Consider the following 15,758-nt stretch of genomic DNA (forward strand, 5'->3'; position numbering starts at 1 on the left):
CTACAGACCACAGCCCACCGTTTGGGAAGAGGGTTGCATTTGCCTTGTCTGATGGAGGTCACCTCTTCCTCACAACCACCCAATGGGGCAAGTGCTTTAGTAACATTTTCAGAACAACAGCTGGAGCAAACGAAAAGAAGGAACGCACTAGATGATCCTGATAATCTCACAGACTGGCCAGTCCCCATCAAACAACACCTTCCAATGATGTGCTTGTTTTGGAGCAGCCACACCCTCTCAGGATTTCCTCCTGTCAAGGTTAGCTACAGGGACCTGGATGCCATCAGTTGTTACCGCTTCCAGATGAAGCGTTTGGAAGCAGGCAACAGGGAACACTGAGAGGAGTCTTCTGGAACAGGCTCCTTCTCATACACAGCTACAGAAATGACTCACAAATATATTGTACATAAGCTATGCCCAGATTCTGATTACCAGAGGTTAGCTTTTCCTCCTAAAAGAATGATAACTACTGTTTTTTATATTTTACTTTTAAAGACAAAAACTTTGAGACTCTGGTTTAGCATAAACCCAACAAACTGAGAAAAGCCCACAGGAGCTTTTTGCCTACAATGATTCCCAGACGGCCTGGGTGCACTTCTAAGGAGGAGTTCAGGCCCAGGGCTTCAGGATGGAGCTACTGTTCTAACACCTGAGTTTTGAGGTGAAATATTATTCAATAATAGGTCTTTAATGCAGAGACAAAAGTGTGCTCTTGTTCTTTCTCTTTTCAACCATAAATTGTAGTGAAGGAGTTCATAACTGAAAGAATAAACCTGACTGGGGAGAGAGACAGTACTTAGGAAACTGAGCTAAGAGGTATAAATGAAGACCACTAACATCTTCATTAATAGATTTATCACAGCAACTATGTATTTAAACTGTCTTGCTAATAGTGCTAAAATGACAGGAACTCCGATCACTAAGATACATCTTGCTTGATATCTAATAACTCTACATAATTGGTGAATAAATTACAGTTTATTTATAAAGAATTGTTTCAGAATAGACTATGAAATGCTGAGTGGTAATTCACAGATCTGGCCACATAGCAACATTCCCAGGAACCTTTATGTAAAAAGAACTCAGATATCTGAGTCACATCTCACAGCATGTAAAATTAGATCCTTTGCCTTTGGTGAAGCTCCCTCCAGATGACCACAATACAGAAAAGGTTGAGAATCCTTGCAGTGCAGCACCCTGGCCTTGCAGAACTAGAAACTACAGTCTGTGTCACAGGGACATGAAGGATATGGTGGCAGCATGTCCAGAAGGCTTTTCCCCACTGCCTGCCATCATCTTCCCAGCTCTTGGTTGACAGAGGCCACCCTCAAGTAGAGATTGAATTTGAGACCAGCCTGGGCTGCATAGACTCCAGTTTAAAAAAAAATACCAGCAAAAGAAACAAAAGACAAAACTTCCAACAACATAACTAAAAGAACCAAGACCCTGAATCTCAGTGAAATCCTATGTGTTCAGTGGCTCACCTTGGTGGGCTATGCATTTATAGGTCCTGTTCATTATTCCCAGCAGGTCAGCACAGCAGTGGAAACAGGAAAGACTCACAAAGACTCTCTCCAGGTAAGCCTGTATCCCTTACACTGAGTCCTTGTCAGCAATGACACCTTCCCACTAAGGGAAACTGACTTCCTGCCTGTGGATCTGCTACATGGGAACTGTGCAGTACACTGGACAATTCTGACAGCTTCATGGGACTGCTGTGGATACCCCTCCCCTTCATTATCTTTGAATACTTCCCTATAATTGGTTAGAATCGCTTTACTCATTATTCTGGCCTGTTCAGTCCAGGATTAAATAAGAAATCTTTTTAGGTCACAAATTTGAATTTGAATACTAAAATATTCCTCAACAGGGCTGAGATGGTTGCTTAGCAGGTAAGAGTGCGCAAGTGTGAGGACCTGAGTTCAAATCCCCCATCTGTGCAGAAAAGCCAGGATGATCCTCTGCATTTGTAACCCCAGCACAGTTAGGGGCAGAGAGAGGAGGATTGCTGGAGCTTGTTATTGGCCTACCTCCAGGTTCAGTGAAAGACTCTGTTTCAAGGGAATAAGGTGGAAAAAAAACAAGAAACCTAGCATACTCTCCTTGCCTTTGCATATTCAAGGGTGTGGGCACTTACACACACACACACCACCACCACCACCACCACCACCACCACCACCATCCATCCATCCATCCATCCATCCATCCATCCATCCATCCACCTCAATAACCAATAGCATTTATCATGGACTGGACTGGGCTGGAACAGCTAGTGGAACAAGAAAGTTTCAAGTTACTTTACTATCTCAAAATACCCCTCAATGAACATACTGCTCCTCTCAGTCTGTTATCTGAAGGGTATCTTATCTATGAAAGTGTCCAAATGTCAAGGATACCCACCTTGTGAACTTTAAACAGCACCTCACAGAGGTTATAGGCACGTTCTGCTCGTCCCCAATCCAATGTGCTTACCTGTGGGAGATAAACAGATGCATTTGTGTAGGAAGGGGAAGATCCTTCAGCTAAGTGCTCCAGTGCTTACCACTATGGAGCAATTCCATATGTCTCACCTTAGATGCTGGACTTTCCTTGCCCTAGGTGACAATGAACTTTATAGTCTGGTGTGGATTCCGAGTCTGTGTCCTCCTCTAGTGTGCAACGGGGATACAAAGGATACTTTATTGAGATACACACTGGCAATATGAGAACTTTATACTCCTGGGGATAAATTTAGGGATCCATTTTTGGATTATCTGTCAATTAAATTTTAGTTTAAATGCAGAAATGTAAGAAGAGTATGCATGTGAGATAGTGTGACAATCAAGCAGACACACTGTTGACCAGCTGTCTGTTACTCCGGACTAAACTTCCTAGACATTTCTGCTTCAGAAATGAAAGGAAAATTTACCTAATCAATTTATCTGAATATGTTTTTGGATGGCTTGTCATATCATAGCTCATAACTATTCATTTTTGAGTGATGTGTTATGATTTATAATTTACACTCACATATATGATCTCTGAGTTAAAATGTTTTTGGTAAAAATGTACATAATTATCAGCAGTGTGAGAGATTTGGGTCTTTTCTGTTGACCATGCACTTAGCCTTGCAGTTAGTAAACTTAAACAGGGATTTTCTGTGTTATCTTTGAGGCAATGAATCCACATGTATTTAATCAGCTGGTGGCTTCTTAGCAATCATTCCACCACACAAAGTGCTGCCAAGGTACTTAGATGCAAAGCTACTGAAGCCAGAGCACTAGCCAACAGTGAGTGTGACATGGAAACAACATTGATGTGTTACCATTTAACATATCATTGCTCCAGAGCCAGCTTCTGCTGGAAATGAACAACAAAAAAATACTAGAAAAATACACCTTAATAGAAAACAAGTAGGATTAAAGTGTTGACATGAAGCTTGGCTTTGGGTCAACATGCAGGCCTGGCCTGGCTTCTGGGATCAGCAGATCCTGCTGCATCTTTCAGATTCAAAATATCTAAGACTTTTGTACCCCTCCCCAAGGCCATGGTGCTCAGGGTTCCCAAGACAGTATTGTCCTAACTCAAAGACAATGCTCACTGAACCTGGAACTGCTCCTGTCCTTTTGACCTATCATACTGTTCACCTGGGTAAGGGAAATGCAGATGCCTCTCAGGGTAGAGCCCCAGGGCTGTTGGTATTACCAGCCAAAAATAAATCACACATGGGCAGGCCCTATGCTCAACTTTCCCATTAGAGAAGAGCTGATTATTTTGAGAGAATTAAAAAAGAAACACAAAGAAATGATTAAACACATTATTCAGAGACATGCTCCGTTAATAGCTGACGTGATGTTTAAATATGCGTTATACATATTCATAATTTTGCCTTTTCAAAATGTGGTTTGTAAAATAAGCATTTCCCATGCCATTAATTTTTTTTCAGAAATAAAATTTAAATGGTAGCTTAGAATTTCAGTGTGTAGATTCATCATTTTTTTAAGCCTGAACTTTATGCTGGACATTTTAGATTGTGGTTATATTTTAATCATTCTAACAGTGACTTGATTATCACATTGAGGACATTATGTTCTGATATCCTGTTGTATCAAATGCATCTTCTTCATTAGCTTGTCATCAGTATGTGGCAGAATAGCCTGCTTTCTGAGCTGTGTTCTAAGGTAAGGGCGGGAGGAGGTGGTGCTCCTCCCCTGCTATATTCAGGGTATTTTCTGGGTACCTGATTTCCTTCTGTCTTAGTTTTCCTATCAGGAGGTCATGCCTGTCTCATGAGGATGACCCCAACTCCATTTTAGCCCCTGAGTTGCTGAAAGTGACTGATGTTCCCATCTTGTGTTGTGCATAAATCATGCCTTGCCCTTCATTATCTCAGTCACTGTGATGGATTCAGGGAAGAGACCTCAACAGAGATACAGAGGAGGTAGAAGGGCTAAGATTTGTTGGTAAGAGACATTTCATCATTGGACTTGGGGCAAATGCACTACCTGAGCATTGCTGGAAGTCACAATAGGCCTCAAAGACTTTGGTTACTGCTAATGTCTTAACACTACTTCCTTTGCTATAACAACATGTCACACCAATGCAAAGTGACCCAAATGGAGGGAGTCAGGTAGGTTGTGGCTGCCTTTTATTGTCTGCTTTTTCTGTACAGCTAAAACTCCCTAAAATCAGACTGTTTAAAAAACAGGTCTCTCTCTTCATTCCCTTTCCCCAGGATTCCTAAACTCTTCTTAAAGGCTTAGCTGAGACCCAGACCAGAAGTATTTCTTCCTATCTGGAAAAAAGACTCAGTAGCCATGTACCTGGTCCCTCAACCTTCACTCACCTAACACTGCATCCTGTCAGCTTTTGCTCACCCAGTGTACCCTGGTCTGCTATCCAGCAGGCCCTGGGAGAGAAGGGACAGGCTACATGCTCAGAGAAGAGCATGTGTGCTCAGCAAGTAGTCTTAAGGCTGAGCCAGTAATCAGACTTGATAGCCCATAACCAGCCTGGTTCTAGACCGCACAGCAGCCGCTCCCCATGTGATTTTGGTGTAGATACCTCTAATCCAGTGGAAAAGCAAACAAGAGGAGTCTTTGAATTTCTCCTTGCAGAAAATCATCAACAAAGTATTTGTCACATTCTGCATGGTTCTTTTCACTTTTTATTAGTTATATCTCTAAAACCTGGCTGTGAATTCTGAATTCTGAATATAACAACCTTTCAAGTAGTTATCCTGATATCCACATTGCTTGAGTAGGAAACAGTTGACATAAACAACTATTTGACATATAGTCACATATCCATAACAGAATATAAATGCAAAGTTCAGAATCTTAGGTCTACCTGATCAACAGTATTCTGACAAAAGTGAGGGTTTATTGAGCTCTGCAGGTCCCTGACTTAGTGTTCAGGGCTGAAATCTGGGTAAAGATACAACACCCGCCAAGCTCACCAAGACAGAGGTCCTTGGCCTTGCTGTGTTTCAGATGAAGCTCAGTGACCTTGGTTTTAATTTCTAAGTAAAGTGACATTGGTGCATCAGAAAAGACTCTCTAGTGGGGCAAGTGAGGTGGCCACCTCAGCTTCTACCGACACTTGTGAGCAGTGGAGTCTCAGGTGACCCAGGACTAAGCATCTGTGCACACTGCTGAGAAGCTGCACAGCCACACCATTCTCCTTGTCTGGTGGATTTGTGAGGAAACACAGAGTCCCCCAGGCTCTTGAGAAGGGAAGAGAGAAAGACTGAGGAAAGAGAAAGGATGTATTTTGGATAAAAAAAACACTGTATTACACTGCAGACATGCGTTTAATTATTGCTATCCATACAAAAAAAGAATTCCTGATTTTGCAAACCAGGTTCTCTGTGATATCATTTCCTCATGTGAAAGGTTCCCTCACACAGGAAGTACAACTTTTTTTTTCCTGCTACAATACTTTCATAGTACCCCTCTCATGGAAGGGATAAGATCTCAAAAGAGAGAAGGGGTACTCAGCTTAACACTCTGAGCTATCATCTAGCTAGATTCTTTAGAAAGTGGCTTCATGTGTCAGTCACTGGCCCTGACTGAAACTTCGCCTGGTGATGCAGAATCAACACAAGCAGAGACTAGGCCCACTGATCCCAGACCTCAAGGGTGCATTGCAAAGGGTGCAGGCATTCATGTGAGAAGAGACTAAAGATTTCTAAATCACATATCCTTGCTCCTCCAAACAATGGCACTTGATGGCGTTCTGACCTGTCTGGCCATATGTGGCTTTTGGTAGAGCAGTATATTTTACTATAAGACACACTATGTTGGTATCTTTTAGGGTTTTCATGGGATAACAGGATGATGTAGCAATTCTACACTGGATTCATTCTTGTCTACACTCTGCAAACTTTACTTAATTCAGTTCTTTCCAGATAAACTTTTACAAGTGATAGAATATATCTGCCTAATTGACTGCTAATATTTTCTATAGGCACAAGGGCCTTTACCACATAATTTTTCCACTAATGCTACATGATGTTGTTAAAATTATTTTACAACCTTACTTTTAACACATTTTAATGGTGTTTGAAAACATGAATAGCTAAAATATCACCTTTTGGATTCCCATTTGCAAGTCAGAAATAAATATTCTGTCAATGAAGTTGAGCAGAGTGAAAGCAGGGCTGAGGGTCTCAGCCTTCCAACCCTATCTTTCCAGGATCTCTGAGGGTTTTGGAGACAGGGGATGGAGAATGGATGATGAGGTTCCTTTCAGACTAGACCCTACTTCTTCCTCAGCAGGACACCTCACTGCAAAGGATGCTGACCCCTATATTTCTCCATCTCCCCCCCCCCCCCACTTCCTGAAGGAACTCAGAAACAAACTGTCCTTGATTGAAGGATATTATTTTTTTTTAGCTCTTTCCAAATTTTCCATAATAAGAATCTTTAGGTCCTTCTAGAACCTATTTAAAAAATTCTGACAAGACATGTTGAGAACTACAGCTTAGTGAATATTTTGACTTTTCTGCACTGTCAAGCTTTTATAAATGCCTATAACTGGCCCTTAGGATGAAGGCTGGTTGTGCTGTAACCACTTCAGGAAGCTAGTGACAATCATCTAGGAATATTTACAGAATTTCTTCTCTCTAGAAGTCACTTGTGTAGCTCCAAACTCCTGGAACAGAGACTTGACCTCCTTCCCCTAGGGAGGACATGTTGACTTTACTGAGATGAAGTCCATTCTTTGGAGACATGGGTGGGTGTCCTGCTTCATGTACAAGGTCCCATCTGAAGCTCAGGCCTTTGCAGGTGAGGGGACCATGAGCCCTCCTGGGCCCACACACTGGGGAACCTGGTTCTGGATGCTCTGCAGGTTATTAACTGCCTGTCTGATCCAGGAGCTTCAAGCTTCATGCAAGGTTAATTTATTAAAACTTAACTTAATGTTTCTGATTTAGGCAAAGTAAAAACTGTTATTGGAAATTACTAGCAATGCCAAGATATAAATCCTAGGCCCAGCAAACATACATAAATATTTAGGTATAAATTCACTTACCACATTGTGTGCATTACTATGGCAACAAAAAGCTGTCTAATATTAGTAGTATGATTTTTATCTTTTAAATTTAATATGCTTCAGAGGCTTCAAGGCACTTATGTAAGTAAGCTATCCTGTGTTCACTGTGGCCCGGTGGGATATTCCAGTCAAGATTTATTATCTCTGACATATAACTGGGGAAACTGTTGGATAAGGAATGTAAATAAGTTGTTTCATGTCCCTGGCTAGTAAGCAGGACAATTATGCTGAGAACTTACAGCTCCAAGTTATTAACCTGCAGCCAATTCCACTGAGACACAGAGTAATTCCTCATTGTTCCATACCATCTTTCCTATCTCGCTTTAAAAATTGCTTTGGCTACTGCGGATAAAAGATGAATTTTTTAAAACATTTAATTTTGTCCAACACCATTCTATTATGTAAGGTAAATTTTTATCTTTCTATTTAACATGTTGTCTAGGCTGCTTGTAGCTCTTTACATCTTTATTTCATACAGGGCTGTCCATTTTGAGCACGCTGCAAGTGAATGAACCTCACCTGTTTGTCTCTAGAAATGGACAGGTGTTGAACTACGTCAAACATGAAAACCCTGCTTTCATGGTCTGGCTTCTAAGCTGTTGATGTCATGTGCTTTCGATTTCACTCCTTCTTGCTGATGCTATACAACACGTAACCAAGGCTTTCAAATTACTCAGAAACTAATCATAGCCTCTTTCTTTTGTTGTCCTTAATTATCAATGGAAACAGCTGTCATGTCTACTTAATGGTGTGCCTGGTCATTGTGGCCACCATGACATTGTCCTACACTGTGAAGACCCTTGTCCTGGATGTCCCTGCTATGTGGAGCTCTTGTCCCATGGGGCCAGCTGACTTGGCCAAGAGCTTGGATGGGCTTCCTCCATCTACCCTCTATAATTCTTTTATAGAATAAAACGATGTTTGTTTCTCCCATTCCCCGCTTTCCTCCCACCGGGGATTGCTTCATGTAGATTTGAGGGATTGAAGTACAAAATGCTTTTGAGATTTGCTACCCACCCCTACCTAAAAATATCCAAAGGGTTGATTTTTCCCCTTCATATCCCATTTAGAGAGTTTTCTTACATTTCCAATTCACTGAGCAAAGCTGTTGGGGTTTACTATCTCCTAATACAAGGGATTACCCAGTCAGTGACCATTCAGCCATCAGAGAGTGTCTATGTTAAGTCACTTAACCTCCTAACCAGCAGCTACTTTATTATCATTTTAGAGGGATAGCAATGACAGCTATGTCACTGGAGAATTGAAAATTATATGAAGACATAGGGACTGTCCAACTGAAACCCTCTACTTCAGTCTAACTTTGGGCTGAATATTCATTCACAAATCATACTGTTTTCACCATTTGGTTTCTTTCAGCATAATTACCACAAGAAAAATGGAAATATTCCAGGCCTAGAGGAAGCATGTGGCACTTTCCCCCAACCTAGCTGAGGATCCAGCCAGATGAGCACCACACTCATGTGGTCCCCACTGTCAATATTACCTGCATGCTACTGACATCATTATTTGGGTATCATGCCTGAGTATGAGGGAAGACTCTAACACTACTCAAAAATATCCACTTACTCTGTTAGATAAAACCATATAAATTAATTTAGCAACTTTAAGGAACATTAATTAGTTTACCCTCAGGAGAATTAAATCAGTGCTTATGCAAATATTTACGTGACTGTAATGTGAGTAAATCTACAACATAAGATTTTTTTAAATAAAGAAAAACAAACTTGTAAGTAGACACATTGTTGTCCTAATTCAATCCTGGGCAAGAAAAAGCACGTTAGTGGAGAAAGCCAGTGAAGGTAGCAGTACTCCTTAGTGAGCACATTTTCTCACTTATAGCTCTTCATTTTATACAGGTTGCATACCCTGAGGGAAGTTCAGTGAAGGGTGCTTCTGAAAATATAAAATTATTCCAAACATTTGTGTTACTTTATCTCATTTTAATGGTAGAAATTTATCTCACTATTTTTGTGGATCTTGTTTTTTCAGGGATGTTAAACTAAGTTTCTTTACTTATTAGTTCTAGTGGTCAGAATCCCAAAAGTAAATAAAAAAAAACAACAAACAAATAAACTTCAAATGATGAACTTTTAGGCAGAGCACTTATAACCCATTTGATCAATCTGAGAACAGTGTGGGTAGGAACTGGAAAATAGAAGTATAGAAAACAGCATCCATCCTTACAGTTATGTGATGAGTCCCACTAAAGCAGGCTGTTCGCATTAATCAAATCTGGAAATTGTGTGGGAAAGAATAACTTCAGAAATTTCATTATTTAGACATTTAGTTAGAAATATCTAAAGAGGGGGGCTGTGTTTTGCTTTGACTGCGTTTTGGATCCTTTAACTGTATAAGTCAACCAAAGAGCTGTCTGCATCCCACCTCCACACCAGCTGATGTTTGAAGCAGAGACTTGCTATGGCTGTTTGAACTGAAAGACAGAAATGGACTCCTTTATGAGTTTGCAGTAAGTCACTGGTGGTTAATCCATAAGCAGGACCCATTCTAACCAGTGAGTCTGGAGAAGGCCACGGATAGCTGCCTGTCTCTGACTTCTTCCAGGGCCCAATCTCATATGAGTAACTCTAGCAACCAGCCCCTCACCCCCATCAGATGCAAACTCCTTACCGGGGGAGTGCTGAAAATGTAGAATGATGAGCCCTTCAGGGCCAAAAACTTGGATCTGAAGTTCTGAGGGCTGTCAGCTCCCTGGCGCCTCTCATTTACCCAGCCCATGTGCACCACCTGCAGAGGGAAATCTTGGAAAATTAAAAGCCAAGCCTTAATGAGATTGTTCTAAGAACAGAATACTAACCACACTCAACATGCTAGGCTCCTTGACCTCAACCCAGTATGCCCAGAAAAGAGGGGAAATCAAAGAAGTCTGGGTGAATCTACAAGTTTCAACTCAAGTAGACAGGATAGAAGTGTAAGACAATTTGTGGTGAATACCCAGACCCTTGTGGGGTAAGGCTCTCCACAAGCAGCTGAGTTGTGGGTTCTTTGTATGTCTTAAAAATGTGGTGTTACCAGAGAGATGGTTCAGCTATTAAAAGCACAGGATCATGACCCAAAGGACAAAAATGCAGTGTTAAATTACACTCTACGAAGGGTTATACAGATGGAAAAATAGTTAATTATATTTTCAGTGTTTATAGTAATCATGTAGTATCATACAATGTGAAAAAATGATTAAGGCCTTTTTTTTTTTTTTTTTTTTTTTTTTTTTTACAGTTTATCTACCTAGCAGTGAAAAATCATATAAAACATAAGATTCTTACAACTCAAATAGTTTCAGCCTCATTCTACAAAAATACAAACTATAAGATCAGAATGTGGCTCAGGTATATAATGGAAATACTGATACAGTTTGAGTGAAATGATTTCAGCCATATTAAGAAACAACCCTCATCTTACCTTAATTTACATATGACACATACTTTGTAGTAAATGGCATGAGTAACTTCAGTTTAACTTTCCCACCTCCCCGTTTTGCCATTTCAAGGAAAACCAATTACCTAAAAAAATCATTATTAAACAAACAAACCCTAAATTAAGACAGAGTTCCCAATTACCCTCAACCTCATTCTTCCTTCTCTAACTTTTAGGAAGGGTGTTGCTATGTAGCCCTGGCTGTTCTGGCACTTGCTATGTAGACCATGCTGGCCTCAGCCTCATAGAGATTTGCTTGTTTCTGCCTCCACAATGCTGGCATTAAAGTTGTGTGCCACCATGTCTGACTTCTCAGCACTTTAAATGATATATCTTATTCACTATTTCAATGAACATTACCCAAGGTCCTTTGGGACTGATGACCTTGTGTCTAGAGTTTTGGACAAGAGTAGAAAGCTCATCAATAATCCCCATGGCCTGGGTTAGAGCAGCCCTGAATCAACTTTTGCTCAATTACTCCTGGCAGTATTCACTCTCACACATGATAGACCTGCCCTTGAGGTCAAGATGTCAGCAGACAGCTAACAAGAAAGACAGACATGGTTTCTGTTGGTAGGGATAGTGTCATTCTGTGCAAAGTAGCAGCCATGGCTGAACATAATCACAGTATGATATGTACTGACTACAAGTAACTGCTACACAAACTGTAACTTTTGTCATTTACTAGAATTTGCATGTATATGTCAAGCAATGTGTATGAATATTCAAGCATGTGTAATGCATGTGTTTACACAGGTGCATTTAATATGTGTACACATGCACACATGTAAAGTCCTGAATTCAGTCTTGGCTATCATTTCTCAGGCATGGTCTTCCTTGGCTTTTTGAGACACAGGGTCTCAGTGGCTCGGAACTCGTCAAGTCTGGTAGGCTGACTGACCTGCAAGCCCTAGGATTCTATCTAGGGTGCTCCACAGTGGGTTACAAGTGTATGCCACCATGTCAAGTTTATTTCTTACAAGCTACATGGATGAAACTCTGGTCCTAATGCTAGTGAGGCAAAGCACTTTACCAACTGAGCTGTGTCCCCAGCCTTAACTTTGTCTTACATGTGCCCCAAGAAGGTGAGTTATATCAATGTGATGTGATAAAGTGACAATATTATTATTTTGAAAATTTCATATGTGACTTGGGATGGCTTTAACATAGTTTGCTTTTTATTATAAATGGGACTAGAATCCACAATCTCATATGATAACCATAAGTATTTAACACCATGTCTTAGAAAAGCCCCTGGCACAATGTCTGCAGACAGAAGCAGGATGGTATTTGTACTCTGAGAAGACTGCTGAAATGTTGAGTCCTCCTTGAATGTCTTCTGGATCTGGCAACATTCCAGACTGAAAGCGTGACAGCAACAGGGTCTTCTGTCTTCCTCCTCTTTGTATGACCACATACACTGCCATGAGTTCTGAGAAGGAATGTGACATGCCCACACAGAAGAGAGGATGGTGACATTCATGGGCGCATACATGAATGTGGATAAACAGGAGTACACAGGAGACGAACAGGCACTGTAGACAGCTGATTAGTGAGTCAAAGATGAAGGTGTCAGTTCTGGATCCCTGGCTGAAACGGAGAAGTTGCAATCTTCCTTCCCACAGCAGCAGAATTCAAACAAGGATGAACTATCCTTGTATTCCAGGTCATTTGAAGGCCACTGTAGGTTGTCAGAGCTACAGGTATTAGCTGGGAACCAGTGCCACCTCTAAAAGTACTGCAACCAGCATTTGGCTCTCCTTGTCTGCTACACCCTTCATGTTATCAGTGTCCTGGTGAAGCTGGTCTCTCCACACTTGGTCAATGCCATGCCCAGCACATATTCAACAAAAATTCCATACTGAAGAGTGGCGGAGAAGCTTCTGCTCTAGCCACAGTGACAGCTCAGGTTAGTAATCATCCGAATCACCAATTAGCTGGATGTGAACTTAATTAAATCCCATGTGTAATTTAATTCCGCCTACATCAGTTAGCCCAGAAGTAAGTTATAGCTTTGCTGTTATTCAGAACATTGGCTGCCTTGTGAATCTTTTTTATGTATATGTAGCTCGTTCATAAATAATCTATAGGAAGCTAATCTTATCTTTTACATTATGAATTTTTTAATGACTTGCTGCATGTTGTAAGAAGTATATATCACACTTTGGTGAATTCTGACCTGATGGTATTATATGACATAATTAACTGGGGACACAGGGGCTCACCATCTCCACAGAGGAGTACTTTGTCATCTGTCTGGTGCCACTTCTGTGGAAAGTCCTGTTTTTTGTTGGGTCAGTGTAGACACTTGGTTAAGCCTATACCAGATTGTCATTACACATGTTTTTTTTCTTCTACATGAAAAGCTAGTTTCCTGTGCTACTTACATTATTCTTGGAGTATTAATCAAGGCATCATCACATCATTTCCCAAAATTAAAATCCAAGTTAGAAATTTTAGAAGACATTTATTTTGGAAATTAAATAAAGCTGTAGTTTTACTAGGTGATCACACTTTGGCTTATCTAAAAGATTTCTCAGTTTGTGCTTATTGTCATTAGATTTAGGTTGGCTATGTGCACATGTGTGCATGCATACCCACACGTACACACACACAAGCTCACAGGTCAGAGGTCAACAATGGCTGTCATTCCTCAGGTGCTTTTTTTGTTGTTGTTCATCTTTTTGTTTTGTTTTGTTTTGTTTTGTTTTGGAAAAGGGTCTCTCATTGGTTTGGAACTCACCAAGAAGACTCTCCTGGCTGGCCAATGAGCCACAGGGGGCTTCGTGTCTCTGCCTCCTCAGTGCTGGAATTACAAGCACACACCACCACACTTGACTTTTTTTTTTAATGTGGGTTCTGGGGACCAAACTCAGGTTTTTAATGCTTTCAAGGCAAGCATTTTACAACTTGAACCATCTCCTCAAGCTTGGTCTTTGTTTTAGACAAGAGTGCTCCAGTTTGAGCAACAATTTATAAGGCTAGATGCTAATTTTTGTACTAGCCTCTAGATTCTCTTTTCTTTTTATTTGAGTTTTAGCAGTTGTTAGATGCCATGCTGGATAGTTTTGTGTCAACTTGACACAAGCTAAAGTCATCTGAGAGGAGGGAACATTAATTTGAAAAATGCCTCCCTACGATCGGGCTGTAAGCAAGCCTGTAGTGCATTTTCTTAATTAGTGATTGATGGCGGAGGGCCTAGCCTACTGGGGGTGGTGCCACCCCTGGGCTAGTGGTCCTGGGTTCTATAAGAGAGCAGACTGAGCAAGCCATGAGGAGCAAGTCAATAAGTAGCACCCTTCCATGGCCTTCACATGTGCTCCTGCCCTATTTGAGTTCCTGTCCTGTTTGAGCTCTTGTCCTGATTTCCTTTGATAATAAACAGTGATATGGACATATAAGACAAATAATTTCCCTTCCTCTCCAAGTTGTTTTTGGTCTTGGTGTTTCATCACAGCAATGACAATCCTAAGTAAGACAGATGCCTTTTTCCCCCCACATTTACTCAAGTATTACTTATTTATACCAACAACCAATGATTAACTGCTTAAAGTGGGGGAAAATAATGCTTTTCATTTTTGAAGGGCTCAACGTCAACTCCCAAGACACATAATAGAGTGTGTGGAGTTTGGAGCAAATGTGTCACACCCTCTACAGGTGCACAAGCAGACACCCAGGATGGCAGGGATGGTTTGAAAGCTGCCATATAGGGTGGTTCAACTTCAGTGTCCAATGTAAGAACACCAATAAAGCCTCTAGGTAAGTCCAAAGTAGTATAGAAATTCTAAGTCCAGAAATAAGTATATGAATAAATAAAATCCCAGAAAATAAAAGTTTAGGTTTAGAATGCCCAACATGACGTTGTTCTGCTGTTCAGATGTAGGAATTGAGGTTGCCAGTTTGTTCAATGTTTCTGCCAGAGACAGACATAGCTGGCCTTAGAACCCAGGCTTTCACTATACAGGGCCAGCAAATTAAATGTCATGTGAGCAAAGTGTGATGTGCAGTAGTATTCACCAAATGAAGCTGGTGTCTCTGGTGTAAAAGGTGATTCATGAAGTACCTGCTCCTCAAAGAGTCTGCAGTTCCCCAGCATTGCCATTTCCCTGTGGCCCCTTGATATCCAATGACAGGAAGATGTGAATTCCACAGTAAAGGAGACATGTTCTGGTCACAGACCCGTGGTCTTTCCATGTAGGCCAGTTGTTAGTATCCATCTGCAAATCCATCATTCTCTGAAGCAAGTCCGATTCATGTTCTGGAGACACAGCTTTCCAGTGGCATGCTGGAACCCACTAACCTCGCCCCTTCCAGAGGACTTGATGTTTCCACCTTGTTTATCATGAGAAATCTCCTCTGTGGTCACAGAGACCCCAGCAGGCAGCAGAGCCCTGTGGTCCCCACCAGATCAGCTGGAGGACCTGAGGACAAGGACCATCTATGAAGGGGCTGATTCTCCAAACACAGAGTCTAAGGGATGCTTCAGAGTTCTGAGAGGCTAATAGAATTCAGTTTCAAAAACAGTAAATCGTTTGCAGAAATAAGCAATACAAACTCAGTTGGGCTTCCCACCAGCAACAAATAAATTGAGAAAATGTCTATGTGTGAACCAAGTGGAGGTGTCTTAGTGGAAAAATTTGTAAGAAATTTATTCTCTAACTGTAAAGTTAAGTGGGAATATAATAATTTAGTGTGGGAAAATATAGAATGAATGCTATTCTAGTTTGAAGATGTTTATAGGAGTATTACTCATAAAATAGCTAACCACT

The 15,758-nt window shown here is 41.0% G+C and overlaps 1 protein-coding gene across 3 annotated transcripts in view; it reads right to left on the reverse strand.

Annotated features, from left to right (window-relative positions):
• Positions 1 to 15,758, reverse strand: part of Sntg2 (syntrophin gamma 2) — a 200,034-nt gene that overhangs the window by 48,163 nt on the left and 136,113 nt on the right. For all 3 annotated transcript variants that reach the window (XM_059248532.1, XM_059248530.1, XM_059248533.1), the window contains exons 12-13: positions 10,186 to 10,302; positions 2,401 to 2,472 (exon numbers count right to left, since the gene is read on the reverse strand). In XM_059248532.1, coding sequence (XP_059104515.1) covers positions 2,401 to 2,472; positions 10,186 to 10,302 — 189 coding nt within the window. The remainder of the gene's footprint in view (positions 1 to 2,400; positions 2,473 to 10,185; positions 10,303 to 15,758) is intronic.

Source organism: Peromyscus eremicus, chromosome 22 (genome assembly GCF_949786415.1).
Source record: "Peromyscus eremicus chromosome 22, PerEre_H2_v1, whole genome shotgun sequence".
In the NCBI taxonomy this organism is placed as follows: Eukaryota; Metazoa; Chordata; class Mammalia; order Rodentia; family Cricetidae; genus Peromyscus; species Peromyscus eremicus.